Raw genomic sequence first — 16,782 nt, 5'->3', positions numbered from 1 at the left:
TCACTACACGTCCTCCACTCCATCCCGATACCCGAGTCACAACTAAGAGAACCAAAAACAAGAATTTCCGCTAAAAACATCTACATTAATAAAAATAACAAAAAGTAAATACGTTGTTATGCCTCTGCTCTACATTGTGTTGTATAGTACTGTAACTTCAACTGGACTTATATAGTGTTGATGACCCATGGCGAGGTATTGTAGCGCTTCACATGTTGATCCCTAGTACCTGCAGGGCACCTAATGATGGGACACTACACCCCCTAACGCATGTGTGAGAGTGGCACAGTGTGCTTCAGTGTACAGTGCTCTCAAGTTTTTAGAATTCGCAAAAGTGAAAGCTAATTAGCATGCTTGATGACATTATGGGAAGTAATGTCACAGAGATGTCGACATCAATAACAGCAGTGGACATTAGTTGAATGATAAAACAATCACAATGAATGCAACATTAACAGAACACCACTACACCTCACTAAGGTAGGTAGATGAACAGCTGATGAAAGTTGTGGAGCACAACTCAGATTGTAGTGTCATACACCAATCCGTTAGTTAACCATTTAATGTGTCTTATTTCCCACATATTGTACCACCCTTGTCCTGCTTTCCTACTCGTATACCTCCTGTGCCTGTGGGAGTGGCACCAGGGCGATGCCAAGGGATTGGAAAAATTATGTACTGTTGACAGCTGGGCATCAACAAACTGTACAACACACCTCCTACATACATTCCTTGGTGTAAACATCACACGTTACTCAAACCATGCTTCGTACTTACTCCCACACAACACCAACGCTCACTCACCCAGGCACTGAAAAAACATTCTGCAAAGCATCCACTTAGGGGCAGATACAAACGAAAAACACAGTGTCCTCATGAAACTGTGGAACCTTAAAATCTGAATCTCTCATTCTCTAATTTAGCTGTGCTACATTCATGCTCACCTTTGACCTGTTTTCAGCCTGACTCTATCCTTGACACCACACTTGCATAAACATTAGGTCACACATCTAAGTTGAGACATTGTAGGCTGCGTAAACATGCAGTCAGCACAAAAGAACAGCTGATGTCTACACTGTGGGTTTTGTGTGTATTTTAAACAATGATAATGCCTTAGACAAAGTTTGTTCAGATAAGCCTATCTTGTTATACAGCTTCAAGACGCAACAGTTACACAAGGCACCAAAGTTGTTGATTCTTACCGATGGTCTCATTTGTGTGTTCTTCCCAAAGCTCTATTTGCCTTTGGGCGTTCCTAGTCTGTGATTTTTCCCTATATAAACCCATGTAACCATTGTTGAGTGTGTTCTATCCTTGGGTATCTTGATGGTACTTGTCGGATGGAAACCCATTCATGACTGATTGAATAAACGATCCATGGTTTGACTTTGCTCTCCTGTCGATTCCTCCTTCCTTGATAAGAACCCGTGGCAAAGTGGTGATCCCTGCACCAGTAGGATATTAATTAATCTCCTCCACACAACAAATAGGATGACACGACACAGAACAGTCAAGCCATTAAATAGACCAGATAGAACAAAATCAGGCAACACAACACACTATACAAATGTTAACACGATGTGAGGAAATATGAATTTTTATGACCAATTGTGTCCCCTATCTAGACCCCAACGGCTCCATGTACATACTACAAATACATGTATGTTCCCTCCACTTCAAGCTATGAAGACGCAAATATAATTGTGTCCAACGTTAATATGTCCTCTTTCAGATCTGCCATGAATGGGTCAGATATTCTGTTCCTAAGTATGCCTTGCCACCGTCTTTATATGGTATACTTTTCACGTTTTCCAGCTCTGGCAAGGTAGGCCCTGAATTCTGCCATCAAGCTTTTCCTGCTTCTGCCTCCGAATGCTCCAGCCTGGACCTGCATCTGTATCCATGAACTTTGTCTTACTTCCTGCACGGTTAACGGTGCCTAGCCCGGCCTGTTGCCTGCCAAAACTGTATTCAGCCTTCAAGTTATCTGCTCCGCTCCTCGAGAAATGCATTCCTGTCTAGTAGCTTAGGTAAACATCCCTCCAGCTGCAGAGCAAAGGGCCCGGCCTTACTGTCTTCGAGCAAGTAATTCATGACTTTCGTTACCATGGTAGGCCCATGCCCCCTCGCATCTCATGTAGACACTAGACGCTTGTACACGCACTAGCAGTCAGTATAGAATAGGCTTTGTCCGAAAAGACCTTTCCTTCCAGATAATATAGTTCCTTAAACACAAGATATTAGATATGATTTGGGATTAGGTTGACCTGACATCCCAGACTTCTGTCTCCTCATGTAGGGCTAAATGTCAAGTTCCCTTCACCCTCTAGTTACACGTCAATCACACCTCATGCGGCTGCGCGCGCATCTCTGCCTTGTATTTTTGCTGACTTTGCAGGATTCTCTTATGGATCCACCCACTTGTGTCATCATCATAATGACGTTTCTAGTATACGCCTTTATGCACGCCTATTGTAACGCCTTTTTTATTACGTATGTGTATTCTTATCTTTCTTCTCAGCTGTAACGCCTTCTGCATATGTCTTTACTGAAATACATTTTGCTATAAATATGATAACCTGTCAATAATGTATTGCTGATCCCTTCCTGAACCTTCGTGGTGACGGAACTCGATTGCCTGGTTCGAACCATAACCATAATTCCTTTGTAAGGAATAAATTCCCTTTTATAACCTCAAATACCACGGATTCTGCCTCTTATTTTTACTGAGTTATTCTTCTTGAATTTTACCGCATAAATTAAGTCTAGGTAATTAAAATTTACCACAGATGCACCAACACAGAGGGATGCGAAGGAAAGAAGGTACTAACAAGATGGTGCAGGGGGGAATTGACAAAGGTACACAGGGTGCAGCCGAGTCCATAACAGACGAAAGCATAAAGAACAATGGAGGTCAGTATGTGACTGTCATGCCCAATTGCCTTTAAATGCAGAAAATTGTTACATCTGCAAAGTCTGGGCATGCATGGCATTGTACCGTGGCTGATGGCTTCCGGGCTGGCTAATCTCACGGACCATTCCCCAGTCACTTGCACACACATTCAACCTTATAAGTACTCACTTACCAAGCCATCTAACATCAGGTAAAACACTCATGCACTGAAAGACATATTAGCACTGCTCAGGAATAATGCCATTTTTATTTTGTTGTAACTGCATGCAGTAGTTGTGCAGGCATGGTGCCCTTTACATGTTTGCCCCATGTGCATTAGATCCAACCATGGCTCTTCGGTGTAGTGGTGTACATCGAACTACAGTGACTGCCCCATTAATAACACGGGTCTGCACTCTTTGGAGAGTGTGAACGTGTGCCAGAAACCCGCCGCTGCACTCGATACTACAGCCCAGATCTATTACTGTGAAGGCGGAGTAAGCCTGCGGGTAGGGCAGAGGGAATGGCCGGAAATGGCTCGTTAGCATATTCTGCCCCCTTCACTGCTTACCCACACATTGCTTCTTTCCATGCAAGCACCAAGGTTAGGATAAAGCCCCTCCCCTCTTTCCTTATCGTGGCAGAAACAATGGGCCGTTGGGATTCATCCACCGCGGAACACGAGAGGCAGCAGGACAATAGGCTGCATTGACAAAATGGTGGTGTAGCCGAAGCAGACACAGGAGTCTTTGTCTTCCATCTGCTTCAAGGGGATGGGACCAAGTTGGCATAGACACGCACAAGCATACTCCAGGAGGCGCACGGGCAAGCGCCCACACAGAGCCACAAAAATACACACACATGGGTTCACACAGTCACAAGCGCTCACATAGGGGCATGCAGTCGCACGCATACAGACATACAGACACACGCATGGGTTCAAGCAGTCACCAACACACACATAGGCGCTTGCAGTCACATACATATACAAAGACTTGAGACACACACACACACATCCCGGTTAACGCAATAATAACAAAACCGCGCCTTATGTGATTGCTATAGCAGAGGGGGCAGCTGCTTGGTTTTCCGTTTGTGGCGGCGGCATTGAGGTTGGCGCCATATTCCCAAGCGCCAAGCCCTACCTCTGGGTGTCGTAGGAGGGGCAGGGTCAGCATGGCTTGCATGCATGCGCATGGGGGGAACCACTCGTGTTCAGGGCCGGACTGGGAACCACAACCGGCCCTGGCAACGGCCAGAGGGGGGTGCCGCTGAGCTCTTTGCCAGGGCCGGTTTTCGGACGATTTTGTTACAGAGACGATTTTGCAGCTATACTCCAAAATCGGCCCTGTAACAAAAAAACGGCCCCCAGGGGCCCAAAACCGGCCCCCACCTAAGCGGCGCACCGGGGTTTGCCCGGTGCCCGCTACGGCCAGTCCGGCCCTGCTCGTGTTTCCTCTTGTGGTGGACCAGTAGGAAGAAAGAAAGCAGTGCTTACAGACTCATAAACATGTACTGTGTAACAACAGAAGTAAAGGGGCCAGTTGCCATGGGCGGTTACAAAAGAAGAAAAGGCGGTACTAAGGAGGGACAAACAAACAGATTACTGAATCAGAAGCCTACATTCATGAAAGTCTTACACAAAAGCCAATGACAAATAGGGGGGGGGGGGGGGGGAGAGTGGGCAGGGCTTCTCTTCCATACTCTACTACAGCAGATCGCCAGTGCAGCGCATGCGCACTGACTCAGGCTCGACCCAAAAATGAGATGTTTACATTCATTGACATTTTGCCTCCTCCACTGTTCCTCATCTAATGACAGGGAAAGCAAGATCTTGAGGATTTGTATTAGTACAACTGCTTTCAATGGTAACGTGGGGTGCAAAGTCATGCCCTCTTCCAGTAAGTCATACTTTCATTTGTGTGGCTGATTGAGACTCCGATGGTGTGCATTATTCTTTCAACCCTACAACATAACATCAAGTCTACATAGAGTGCCCGTACCAAATTCAAAATGCAGAATAAATTAGACATCTGAGTACGCAGTTGTATCAATTAGTTTTCTCGCAGAGTGCTTTGCCAGATAACCGGACATTCAGGTGCAAGGGATTCAAAAATCCAAACACTGAGGAAATATTTCTAGACTTACCAACTAGAATGGGATGCATTGAGTGTTGATTTGCAGCTTAATTCCCATTAGCAGATATGTGTCCAGTAATCACTCAACAATCACATTTTGTGAATAATTAGGAACGTTATTCACTTAGCAACTGGGGGCGAAGCTTTTACTACTTGGGTTTAAACATATTCAATATTGTATTTAACTTACTAGGTTACCCTATATTGGCTGGGTCCCCCTTAATTCCACAACAGGAAAATGCAATTAAAATATCAAGAATAGTTATTAGATCACACTAACCGCTATACACAAGACACAGAAAATATGTACACCTGAGCATCAGGGACTTAAGTTTAATATTAATATTAGTGAAGATTTATCTATTTAGTGTGAAGTTAAAAAAAAATATGAAAAGGTATACCTTGGAAATGTTTGCAAATTGTGCCAACTAACCATACTCAGTGGATCTGATGCAATATGCTAGATAGAAACTGGAAAATCACGTGTACCATATTTAATTCTTTGAAGTGAAAATATTCTACTCCATAAGGAATACAGTACATCTACATGGAATATAGAAATGCAACTGATCCTTTCCTCGCCTAGAAAGGGACTTAAAGCAGCAATTCACATAAACGTTCAAGAGAAAGAAAGAATAAAGAGAAGAATAGTGAAAACCCACACAATTATGAGAACCATGTTATTGGGAAACCGTAAAGGAATGGCCTCTTTCCCGCTTCTGTCAGAGATTTACTGTGGCGGACAATCCACTAACCAGGAAACGTTTCTCGTGCAGAAGTAAATCACGATCTACAGAGCTGCAAAGTCTATTAGATCAGGCTCATAGAATTTCCACCAGGAGACTGATATTTAGGAGGCTTAGAGTAACCTACATTTCCAAAACCGTTTCCACATCAGGTTCTCTGTTTACTCATAAAGTCATTGCATTGGCGTCACCATTGCTGAATCAGGAACAATCCACACCAGAACTTGTAATAACTCCCGGATAGTTGTGCAGTTGCCTAGTATTTGGCAATAGCCTTGCTCAACATGTTTCCTATGCACATCTACTACTATGATGAATCCAGAGACTGTGCTTCTACTCTCCAGCTGATGCATTTTGTATATGTAAATTAAAATGTAATGTTAGTGAGCAAAAAGCTTCCTATAATTCACAAGAGGTGAAGATTTTGCGATGGACAAACTGGTAGATATTAACTCACAAAAAGTAAGAAAATGTATTTTGTACATCTTAAATTATTAAACCTAACGTTTATTGCTCCACAAATTTTGACCAATAAGTGGGTAGGTGATATATTACAGAATTTGGGTGTAGCATGTTAGTTAGTTAGTTCTTTTTTCACAGAAAAATCCAGCCAAACATCTCATTTTCACCATTTGAATTCCCCTAAATGTTCAGCCATTTGCCTTTCACTTGGGAAAAGGGAAATCTATCTTCCATCCCTATTTACAATGCAAGATGAACTAGATTGCCTAAAATTCATAAATTGATTCCCAATGTAAAAGTAAAAGATTTTTGACTACTGGTGTATTGGAATATGCCCAATACGTGTTCAAGATCTCAAACAATTGAGGTAGTTTAAAAGGAATGCATTTAAAAATCCATCTAACAAATGCGGGTCTTGATATTACATACATCCTCAAGAATGTGAATTATTGTGGATTATGTATGTGAGCAATTGGACTGGCCCCATTCACGGCCTGTCTACGTGCAACTGGAATTGCCGGCCCCAATGTTTCGGGCCTTTTGGTTTTTTACAACTACCTTAATCCGTGACCCTTCTTTATCACCTGGCTTTGCGCCACCCCATGGCACCCGTAATTCACCAAGCACCCTTTCTCCCCTGAAAAATCAGAGCAAATCAAACATGAGCAAAAAAAAAAAAATCACTGGCTCGCCGTGAGACTAGGAGATACTGTGCAGGACTCAAAAACTGTATTGGGCACAGAGCCCAAATTACCACAGCAAGCGTATTTGTCACTATAGATGGACATACAGCGTAAGGTTAACTATCAACAATAGAATAACACCAGTAATATTCAACAGAAAATGGCATAGCGGGCAAAGGCAAGGGAGACCAGAGTAATATGTAGGGGATCAGCAAATCTACCACAGGTTTAGGAGTGAGCAGAACAGTATGCTCGCTCTTCATCCTCCTTAGAATAGTGACTAGATTCCTATTCAATGAAGCTGGGCCACCAATTGCCCAGATAGCAGTTCTCTGGATGAGACCAAACCTCTCAATCTACAAGCCACATCCTACAAACATTGGAATATGATCTACATAGCACTGAAAATAATGTTATTCCCTACTGTGCATCCGTTTTCTCTTCAATCACCATTTTTCTAGAATCGCTTTCAGAAGTTGCAGATGAACAAAACTAGATGCATACGAACTCACAGATAAATAAATTACCCTAATTTACCTTTTAATCTGTTCAAACTTGCTAAACAATTTCAAACTCATAAGGAGTTTACACATTTTGAAAATCTTTGTTAATACTCTGAAAGTGATGATTCTCAATGTAATTGCATCAACACAGGAAATCTACACTTTATTTGATTCTAAGTGACCTTGTGTGTGACCTGCTATTTTCAGAATAACAGGTTTGGTCCATCTTTCGCCCATGAGATCATTCAGCTGACCAATACGCTTGTTCCAAAGAAATAAATAGCATCCTCAGAAAAAAAGGTTCAAATATAGTCGAGTTGACAAAGGATTTCATCTCGGATCTTAAAAAAGAATGATTGAATGCACATTGGAAACACCTGGTACAACAGTATGATTAGGCTCAGAGTTGCGGTATCAAGTAATATAGCAAAGAAACTTTTATTGATCATTACAATTATGGTACATACCTCACGGGGTTACTAGTTAAAGAAACTCTCAACGATTCTAAACAGTTCAGCAGCTTGTCCTCAGTGATCCCACTTCTGAGTTCATGGACATATTCTTGTGAAGAGAGCGTGAACTCATGCTTGCTGTTCCTGAGGCCTCCCTGTAAATCAAAATAGAAATTGTTTCAATCTAATACAAATACAGTAATACAGTAATTCAGCCAGTCAAAGTGAATTGCAGTGGATGCTGGGAGACTGTTCCCGCAACTTCTGCCAATTACAACAGAGTGTGGCACAGACCTTAAACTACTAGTTGCTACACATGAACTCAATGTATTTATATATGTGTGTGCTTTGGAGGTTGGGGCACCACCAATTCTGTACGTGTGTCTAAGTGCCAACTTGACTTTTAGAGACCGAGAAAACTGTACCCGAGCTATTGTGTATGGGTCCTAAGACCCTTTCAACAAGTGCATATTTTAGCCAGGCTGTCTGATCAACCTCTGTATCTGTGCTACCTCAAGCCACATAAGAGGACACCATGTTTGGCTTTGCTTGCTGTTAGACCTGTCAGCCTTAGGGTGGTTTCCCACAAACCTTTTGCCTTTCTCATTTTTGCTGGCCATAGGACTATATGCACTTTACCACTGCTAACGAGTGCTAAAGTGCATGTACTCTCTCCTTAAAACATGATAGAATTGGCCTATACCCAATTGGAATATTTACCTTACTTGTAAGGTCCAAATAAAGTGGTACTAAATGTGCCCAGGGCCTGTAAGTTAAATGTTTCTAGTGGGCTGGCAGCACATATCGTGCCACCAACTTAAGTAGCCCTGTAAACATGTCTCACTCCTGCCATTGCAACCTGTGTGTGCAGTTTTAAACTGGGCATGTCTAGTCTAGGTCTAGTTTACCTGGCAAAATAAACCTTTTACCACCCACAAACCTTCCTTTTAAATACATATAAATCACCTCTAGGGTAGGTCCTGGCCAGCGCAAAGGGCAGGGTGCACTGTATTTAAAAACGTGGACATGTACGTTTTAGTATTACATGTCCTGGTAGTGAAAACCTCTTAAATTCATTTTTAACTACTGTAAAGCCTGCCTATCCCATAGGATAACACTGGAGTAACTTTATTACATGTAACAAGCTGTAATTTCCAAATGGGACCAGGTACCAATTCATGTTTGGTGTCTTTAGAATTGTAAGGAAACATCCTAACTTATGGTAACGTCGGGTTGTAAATAACACATTTTAAAACTCCACCTTTAGAAGGCTGCCATGTTCCTGCCTTAGCCATTTAGTGCTTGTAGCCTGTCCCTGGGTCACATGACTGGGTGCAGCGGACTATTGGGCTTTGCATATTTCTCTAGACAGCCACACACAATAGCTGTGGTGTGCCTGGGCGGGCCATCACTGGCAGGATGGGAGGGCGTTGCTGGGCCCAGCCTTACTTACCTTTGAATTGGCGGGGTCCTGCTTCCACACAAGGGGCTGCATACCCCCTGTACTTAGTCTAGAGCCAGGACAGTGACGGTAGGATGCCTAGGGACTTCAAAGGGAAACTTCCAGAAGCTTCTCCCCCACTTCAAAAAAACTGTATATAAATACTGGATCTCAGACACCAACTACTGAGTACACTTCCGGACCTGTGGATACCCTGCCAGGAAGAAGGACTTCTGTGTTTTTGAAGGGACTGACACTCTGCTGGACTGCTGACCTGAAGGTACTGCTGCCCTGCTGTGCTAACCTACTGCCCTCTTGCCTGGGTGAGAAGGACTGGACCAACATCTCTTGATCCCAGAACCACAGAGGGATTCCAAGGGCTAGTTGGCTGGCCTCTTGATCTGAAGCCTCAGGGACATACCAGGCTTTAAATAACCTTGCACTTGGATTTTCCATCGGTGAGTCAGCGCCTTAAACTGAACTCAGACAAGACAGAAGTACGGATCTAAGGAAAAACACATCCATATGGGACCACAGCTGGTGGCCAGCAGAACTCGGACCTACACCCGCACCGACAAACCCTGCACACACCCTAGGCATCCACCTCAATAGCGAACTAACCATAAAATGACAAGTCAATGCAGTCGCCACCTCCTGCTTCCACACCCTCTGCACTCTCTGAAGAATATTCGGATGGATCCCAGTCAACATCAGACAGCCCTTCACCCAGGCCCTTGTCACCAGCAGCCTTGACTAAGGCAATGCACTCTACTCCAGCATCTCCAACCAGCTCCATAGGACAATCCAGACCATACAGAACATTGCAGCCAGACTTATCCTGGAACTCCCCAAATGGACTCACAACACCCCCAACCTCAAAAATCTCCACTGGTTCACTATCTAGAAGACTTGCCAATTCAAAATCCTCATGCGCACCTACAAATCCCTACATGATCAAGGACGGGCCTACATCAACTTAACTTCCATCAACCTGCAAGAAACCTACACTCCTCTTCATTAGCCCTTGCGCACACCTTCGTACCCGACACAGCGGTGGACGTTCCTTCTCCTACATTGCCACAAAGACATGGAACGACCTGCCCCTCCACCTTTGAACAGCACCTTTCCTGGCGGACTTCAGAAAGAAAATCAAGACCTGGCTTTTCGGTGGAGACCTTGCACCCCAGCACCCAGATACACTGAGGGGTGACAGTGCTGCTTACTACAAATGCTGATTGATTTATTGACCCTGCGAAGTGGTGCCACCCCAGTCCTGGACCCTTAGAAGTGGGCCTGAGGTACTTGCCAGCCTCTGTGGCTCCAGCGGAACCAACGCATCTTCTCTGCTGTGCAGCGCAACCTTGAGCAGAACTGACGCACCCATTGAAGGAAGCCTTGACGGTGACGCAATGCATCCTCGATTCCAGATTTCGCATTGCAAGTCCTCGTCGACAGGATCCTCGACAACGACGCAGGACCTTGCATCACATCCTTGCCACACACTGAACAGATGCATCACTTTGGCTGTGTGATGCATCTTCGAGTCGGATCCTCGCAAACCTCTGCTAACAAGGATTTAAGATACTTTGCTCAGTGGGCCTAACTGGGTCCCTGTAGCCGGCCTGTGCTCGATTGCGGTTGGCTGAACTTGCGACTTTGTCCCGGTCCCCCACAACCAGATATCGATAGTTGGCATTTTGTGCTTTTTGGCGTTATTTCCACTAAAATCTTAAAAGATGCATATTTCTGGCAGATTCGAATTTTGTCGTTTTAGTCTTGATTTATTTATTTAAAAATACTCTATTTTTCTAACTTGGAGTGGAATCCTTTTGTGTGGTTCACACATTTTTACTGTTTGAAAAGTTGCACGTATACTTTATACATTCCCACTAAGTTAAGCTTGACAGCTCTGTGCAAAGCTACCAGAGGGCTGAGCACAGGTTAACTTTAGATTAGCCTGTGCCTTACCCTGACAAGGTTTGCGGTTGCTGCTTGACCAGGGCTTTCAATCCTGTCAACCAACCACCCAATTTCTCACACTTGGGTTGCAATCCTCGAATACTCCTCCAATGTGAATGTCATAAAAGGGTCCATAGAGCCTGATTTTTTTATTGATCAAAGCCGTTCTCAAGGGACTCAAAAAAAGACAAATTACTGTCGGGAAGAACGCTTGGAGGTCGTCTCTCTGCTCCATTCCATATGCAGTTGTGTTAACTAAAAACATGTCTTTTAGCACGCACACAGCAACCCTATCTTATACAGCAATGTGTGAAGACAAAAAAATAAGACAATGAAAGAGAAAATATAAAAGTTGCTGGCTTTTCTGGTGGGAACAAAAAGCAGTAGGGGAATTACTCATAAAATCTACATGTCTTTCAAATCCTGGCAGCTGTTTAAGAATTGATATCTGCGGAGACAATGACAGACAGGGCAATAAAGATTTCATGATGCCAGTCAGTCTCCCTTAGATGGTATTGCTGCATTACACGTGTTGAGGCACAAATCAGGTGCAACCACTGAAAGTGACGTGAGTGTGTGGGGGGAGGGCAAGAAAAGTACTTACAGAAGTCCTTGCGGCATTATTAACCTCGATGAAGGAATGCTTTCCTTCTCGAGCTTTCTATGGCGTACAGCGTCACAACTGAAAGAAATAACGGTTTGTTGCCGCGGCGAGATGCCATCAACCTGCAGCCTAAAACTGTTCTAGCGCGAGCTCCAGAGATTAAATCGCTGCCGCCTTTCGGGAGGCACGCGCGGACATGTGCGGCGCAGTGTATCACTTCCCATCAATAGGCTCTTAAATAACCGGCTTTCTTCTACATGCAGGAGAAATTGAAATTGATTCAGCATTATACAAACTGCCCTTTGAGATGCGCGTTATGTCTTATGCGGGCCCCGTAGAATACAAAACTTTCTCTTTGGTCTGTGGCTGTTTATACTTGTACTTTAGAGCACTGATGCACAGCACAATAAAAACAGGAACCATAATAATAATGATGATAAAAGTGCATATGTTTGTAAAGGTTCACCAAGCGCTATATTTTGGCAAGGTGGTACAGACTCCGACTACTGATGCCAACACTGGATTGAACCCTGGTGCCACCGCTTGGCATTCAAAGCTTCATATTTGCTGACGAGAGGCTAGGACACAAGGAATTAAAACTACAGAGAGTCAACCGAGTTCTCATTGCATTCTTTACTTCCTGCTCCAGTCACGGCCTCCATCATCAGGGCTAAAGGTGGTAGAGCAGGAGGCTGGAGGGAAGACAGGGCAGAAGCAGATGGTGGAAAGCAATGCAGAGAAACCAGCAGGGTGTGAGCACAGGAACAATTATAATAGTCATATTTAGAAAGCAATACATTATAGCCAGTGTGGTTAGTTGATTTTTTTTGTTTACAAACTGGGCAACAGAAGAGATGGTTGAATGGGGCAATGCGGCAGGACGGCTTAGCGGGTGAGCGTGCAGCCCTGGATGGGCTTGGTACCTACAATGGACCCCTTCATTACTGGCACCGTGATATTTATTGAAAGAATAATCCAGGAGCAGATAACGCATAGAATGAGGCGTAATGCATCGTGCAGGGGTAGAAGTCTCAACACAAACTACAAATCGCGATGGGCAATAGTTGCCGACCCTGATCAATGAAGAGGCAGCAGCAGTCCATGGATAGCACTGCTGCAGGGGGCACCTTCTGCAACTAGCTAAGATCATCTGCAGATGTCGAGGACGTCAGAACATTCCATTGGTTGAACACAACCAAACAAAGCAACTTTCAGAGGTGGAGGGTGTAGAGAGAAGACTGGTCACTCAGGTTCACACAATCCTACACTAATCACATCAGCTCAACATGCTGCTGGTGCATGAACACCGGAGAAGCACACCTAGTAGATCAGGATTAGCAATAGAATGTGCCCTGGAAAGGGTGGCAGTAGAGGCCAGTGAGGCGGGTCTCTTTACAATTGCAGCTGGCAGTTCCCATGTCATTAAGGGTTTGTTGATATATCGACCTCCTGGCCCAATCTCACAGTTCGCCGCCAGTCTCAAAGAATAAGCTATACAATTAGCACTGCGATATGCCAAGGTGCTGGTGCTGGGCGACCTAAACCTTCACTTTGACGATAGGGATAATGTCCAGGCACAAGAGCTCTGCCAGGAGCTGGCCGCGCTTCATTTAGTGCTCCAATCCACTCTCCCGACTCATCAGCTCGGACACCTACTAGACCCCATTTTTGCCAACTGGGGTGAACTCAAGGTGGACACTCCGATTCCAGTCCCATGGTCAGATCATTATATGGTTCCCTTTAGTTTCTTGATTCCCAAAACCCACATTGTGCTAAAATCAGACACAGGCAAACCCCAGAGAAAGTGGGCCAGCTTCTCGGCAACCAAGTTTAATCTTGCTTTAATGCAGGGGGGACCACCAGGGGTGAGTGATGTAGAAGCTGCCTGTAGTGCCTTAGAACAACGTATTAATGAGGCGCTTGACAACGTGGTGCCCTGGGCCCCCAGTGCTCCTAGGAGACAGGGTAGATCTGCTCCCTGGTTCATTGTAGAGTTGAAGGTCGCAAAATCCTCCTGTAAACGTCTGGAACGTAGGTGGAGAGTAGATTTTTCTGAAGATAGGAAGACCACCTATAAGACCAGTCTCAAGAACTATCATTCTCTAATAAGAAAGACGCGAGCTGCATATTACAATACAAAAATTGAACTAGCGGAGAACTCTTCTAGAGAGTTGTTTATGATCTTTAAAGAATTATCGTCTCTTGATAGAATCTCTCCCCCCCAGTAAGGGTTCAGTCGAGTCATGCAACCTGATAGCTGATTATTTCTCCGATAAGGTAGAGAGAATCTACTCAACCTTCCCGGAGGAGGCTCATAAGGGGAGGTCCGATAAGTTGGGAGCTTGCAACATGAAGGAGGCTTCTTGTCTATCAAGCTTTAACCTTCCATCTTTGGTCGACCTCCAAGCCTTAGCTTTGAGCATCAGGTCAGGCTCCCCGAAAGATCCTATGAAACCAAGAAATATGAAGGAGAGTATGGACATTCTGGCTCCCTACTTTAGGCACCTCATTAGACTCTCTTTTACTACAGGCGTAGTCCCCCAAAGGTGGAAAGAGGCAGTGGTTGTGCCCATAAAGAAAAAACCCGGGATCAGTTGTAGCCAGTTGGAGAATCTACGACCGATCTCACTCTTACCTTTCGTTGCCAAAATTGCGGAAAAAACGGTCAATGATCAACTAATACGGCACATGAACCAGGCCAACCTACTACACCCCACGCAATCGGGTTTTCGGGCTACATACTCCACAGAGTCGGCACTGCTTTTCTCCACTGAAACCATCCGCAGACAGGTCGATGCAGGACAGACGGTGGCGCTGATCCTGTTAGACCTTAGCGCCGCGTTTGACTCCGTGGCCCATCCCATTCTTCTGCAGCGTCTTAAGGAAAGTGGACTAGCCAACTTGGCACTGAAATGGTTAAGCTCCTTCCTCCAGGACAGAAGCTTTCAAGTAGCCCAAGGGCCGTACTACTCCAAGAACATCAGGTTGGGGCAGGGGGTTCCCCAGGGCTCTATATTAAGCCCTACGCTTTTCAATCTGTATATAGCCCCCCTGTCCGGAAACATCGAAAAATACGGCATCAGTGTCGTGTCATATGCAGATAACACGCAGCTTGTAGTATCTCTATCCCAATCTCAGGAGGAAGATGCCGCTAACTTCTCCGCGTGCCTACAAGAACTTACTGTCTGGATGGCTGACAACTGCTTAAAATTAAACGGTGATAAGACCGAGGTACTAATTGTAGGTAAGGCTACCACGTTATGGTCTCCAAATGGTGGCCACAGACCTTGGGCACCATCCCCGCCCCTAAGGAGCAGGTAAAGAACCTGGGGATGTGGCTGGACTCCAAGCTCTCTTTTGACCACCAATCCAGGGCGGTTGCTGGTAAGTGCTTCGGCATAATGAAAGGCCTCCGGAAGGTCCTAGACGTGCTTCCAGTATCTGCCAGAAAAACCCTAGTCCACGCACTTGTCACCTCTCATTTGGACTATGGGAATGCTCTCTACTTGGGTGCCAGTATATATTGGGAGCAATATATTCAGAACGCGGCTGTCCGCCTAGTCCTGATGCTCCCTAGGAGAGCCTCATACAAAAATGCTCGATCCACTCTACATTGGCTCCCAGTTAAGGAAAGAATCCTATTTAAGACCCTATGCACCAGTCATCGAATCCTGACTAGGAAGGGTCTGAATTACCTTCATAACCTATTGTCCCCCTATACGCCTACCAGGGCCCTGCATTCCTGGGGCGCGGGGCTGGTTCAAGTCCCAGTTATAAAAAGAATAAGAATGGGGGGCCGATCCTTCCGCTACCTGGCAGCTAAACAGTGGAACGCACTTCCCTTGGAACTGCGGATGGAACTATCCGAAAGCAAGTTCCGAAAAAAATTGAAGACTTGACTATTCCAGCCATAAGCGCTCTTTCTTTCTGTCTCCCCCTTCCTCTTATCACACATTAGGTTGGCTCCACTAGGCCGCAGTGCGGGGACACACTAGCTAGTGTAACCAGGCGCTTTACAAACTCCTTTATTACTATGATTATTATTATTATTATTAGAGCCCAGAACCAGGGTGTGGTCGAAGGGAAGGAGATACCCACAAGTTGAGACATGTCCGATTTAAAGAAAGGATGCTGAAAGGAGAGGAGAGGCTGACACTGGCTAAGCCTCCCAAGGCTGTACCTTATGGTCAGGGACTGAGTACAATATTCATGTAGGGTGACACAGAACGGATATTGAAACTGAATGCGTGATGCTGCGTTATGCACATGGATCTAGAGGCTGCATTGGCTTCCACCACCTGTCCGTATCTCACCTTTATTATTCGTTTCTTTGGGTTTGCGCTCATGAGGACTGAGTGCACAGCCTCTAAAATTAGCCCACGGAGTCCTATCTTGCTGTGCTCAGTCATAGGTGTTGGCAGGAGCTACGATTTATGAGCAATGAATTTTATTCCTATTCTCACATTTCGGCTATTGTGAAAGTCTAATAGTCTGCAAAGCAAGCATTCAATTCCTGTTTGATGATGTCTTAAAACATAGCATTTAGCGATTGTGGTTAATTGGGGGGTTGTGAGCCACAACAGATTAATACTGCCACCTAGCACCCAGACAGAGAAACCACACCACATTTACACATTCTTACACATATGTATCTAAGCTAAGATGTGAACAATGGATTACTTCACATAGCTCCAAGCAACATGCGGTGCAACACTGGACACCCAAGCTCCAATCTCCTGCATCCGGGTTCAACAGGCAATCCACCTCCTCCTTTAAACATTCGGCATTGACCTCACGTGGCCTCAGCACATCAGAATGGATATGTAAGAGACAGTGCAGCACTCCCACACTGAGAGGGAGCTGCAGTTCGCCAACAGGTAAGTGAAAATGGAAAAACGTGC

At 44.9% G+C, this 16,782-nt stretch overlaps 1 protein-coding gene across 4 annotated transcripts in view; it reads right to left on the bottom strand.

Moving 5' to 3' along the window:
- The window catches only part of DIAPH2 (diaphanous related formin 2), a 3,515,124-nt gene that overhangs the window by 2,775,535 nt on the left and 722,807 nt on the right, over nucleotides 1-16,782 (bottom strand). For all 4 annotated transcript variants that reach the window (XM_085607750.1, XM_085607751.1, XM_085607752.1 and 1 more), the window contains one exon: nucleotides 7,893-8,032. In XM_085607750.1, the coding sequence (XP_085463876.1) occupies nucleotides 7,893-8,032 (140 nt within the window). The remainder of the gene's footprint in view (nucleotides 1-7,892; nucleotides 8,033-16,782) is intronic.

This window comes from Triturus cristatus, chromosome 5_2 (genome assembly GCF_964204655.1).
Source record: "Triturus cristatus chromosome 5_2, aTriCri1.1, whole genome shotgun sequence".
Classification (NCBI taxonomy): domain Eukaryota; kingdom Metazoa; phylum Chordata; class Amphibia; order Caudata; family Salamandridae; genus Triturus; species Triturus cristatus.
This window is presented reverse-complemented; position numbering and strand designations above follow the sequence as displayed.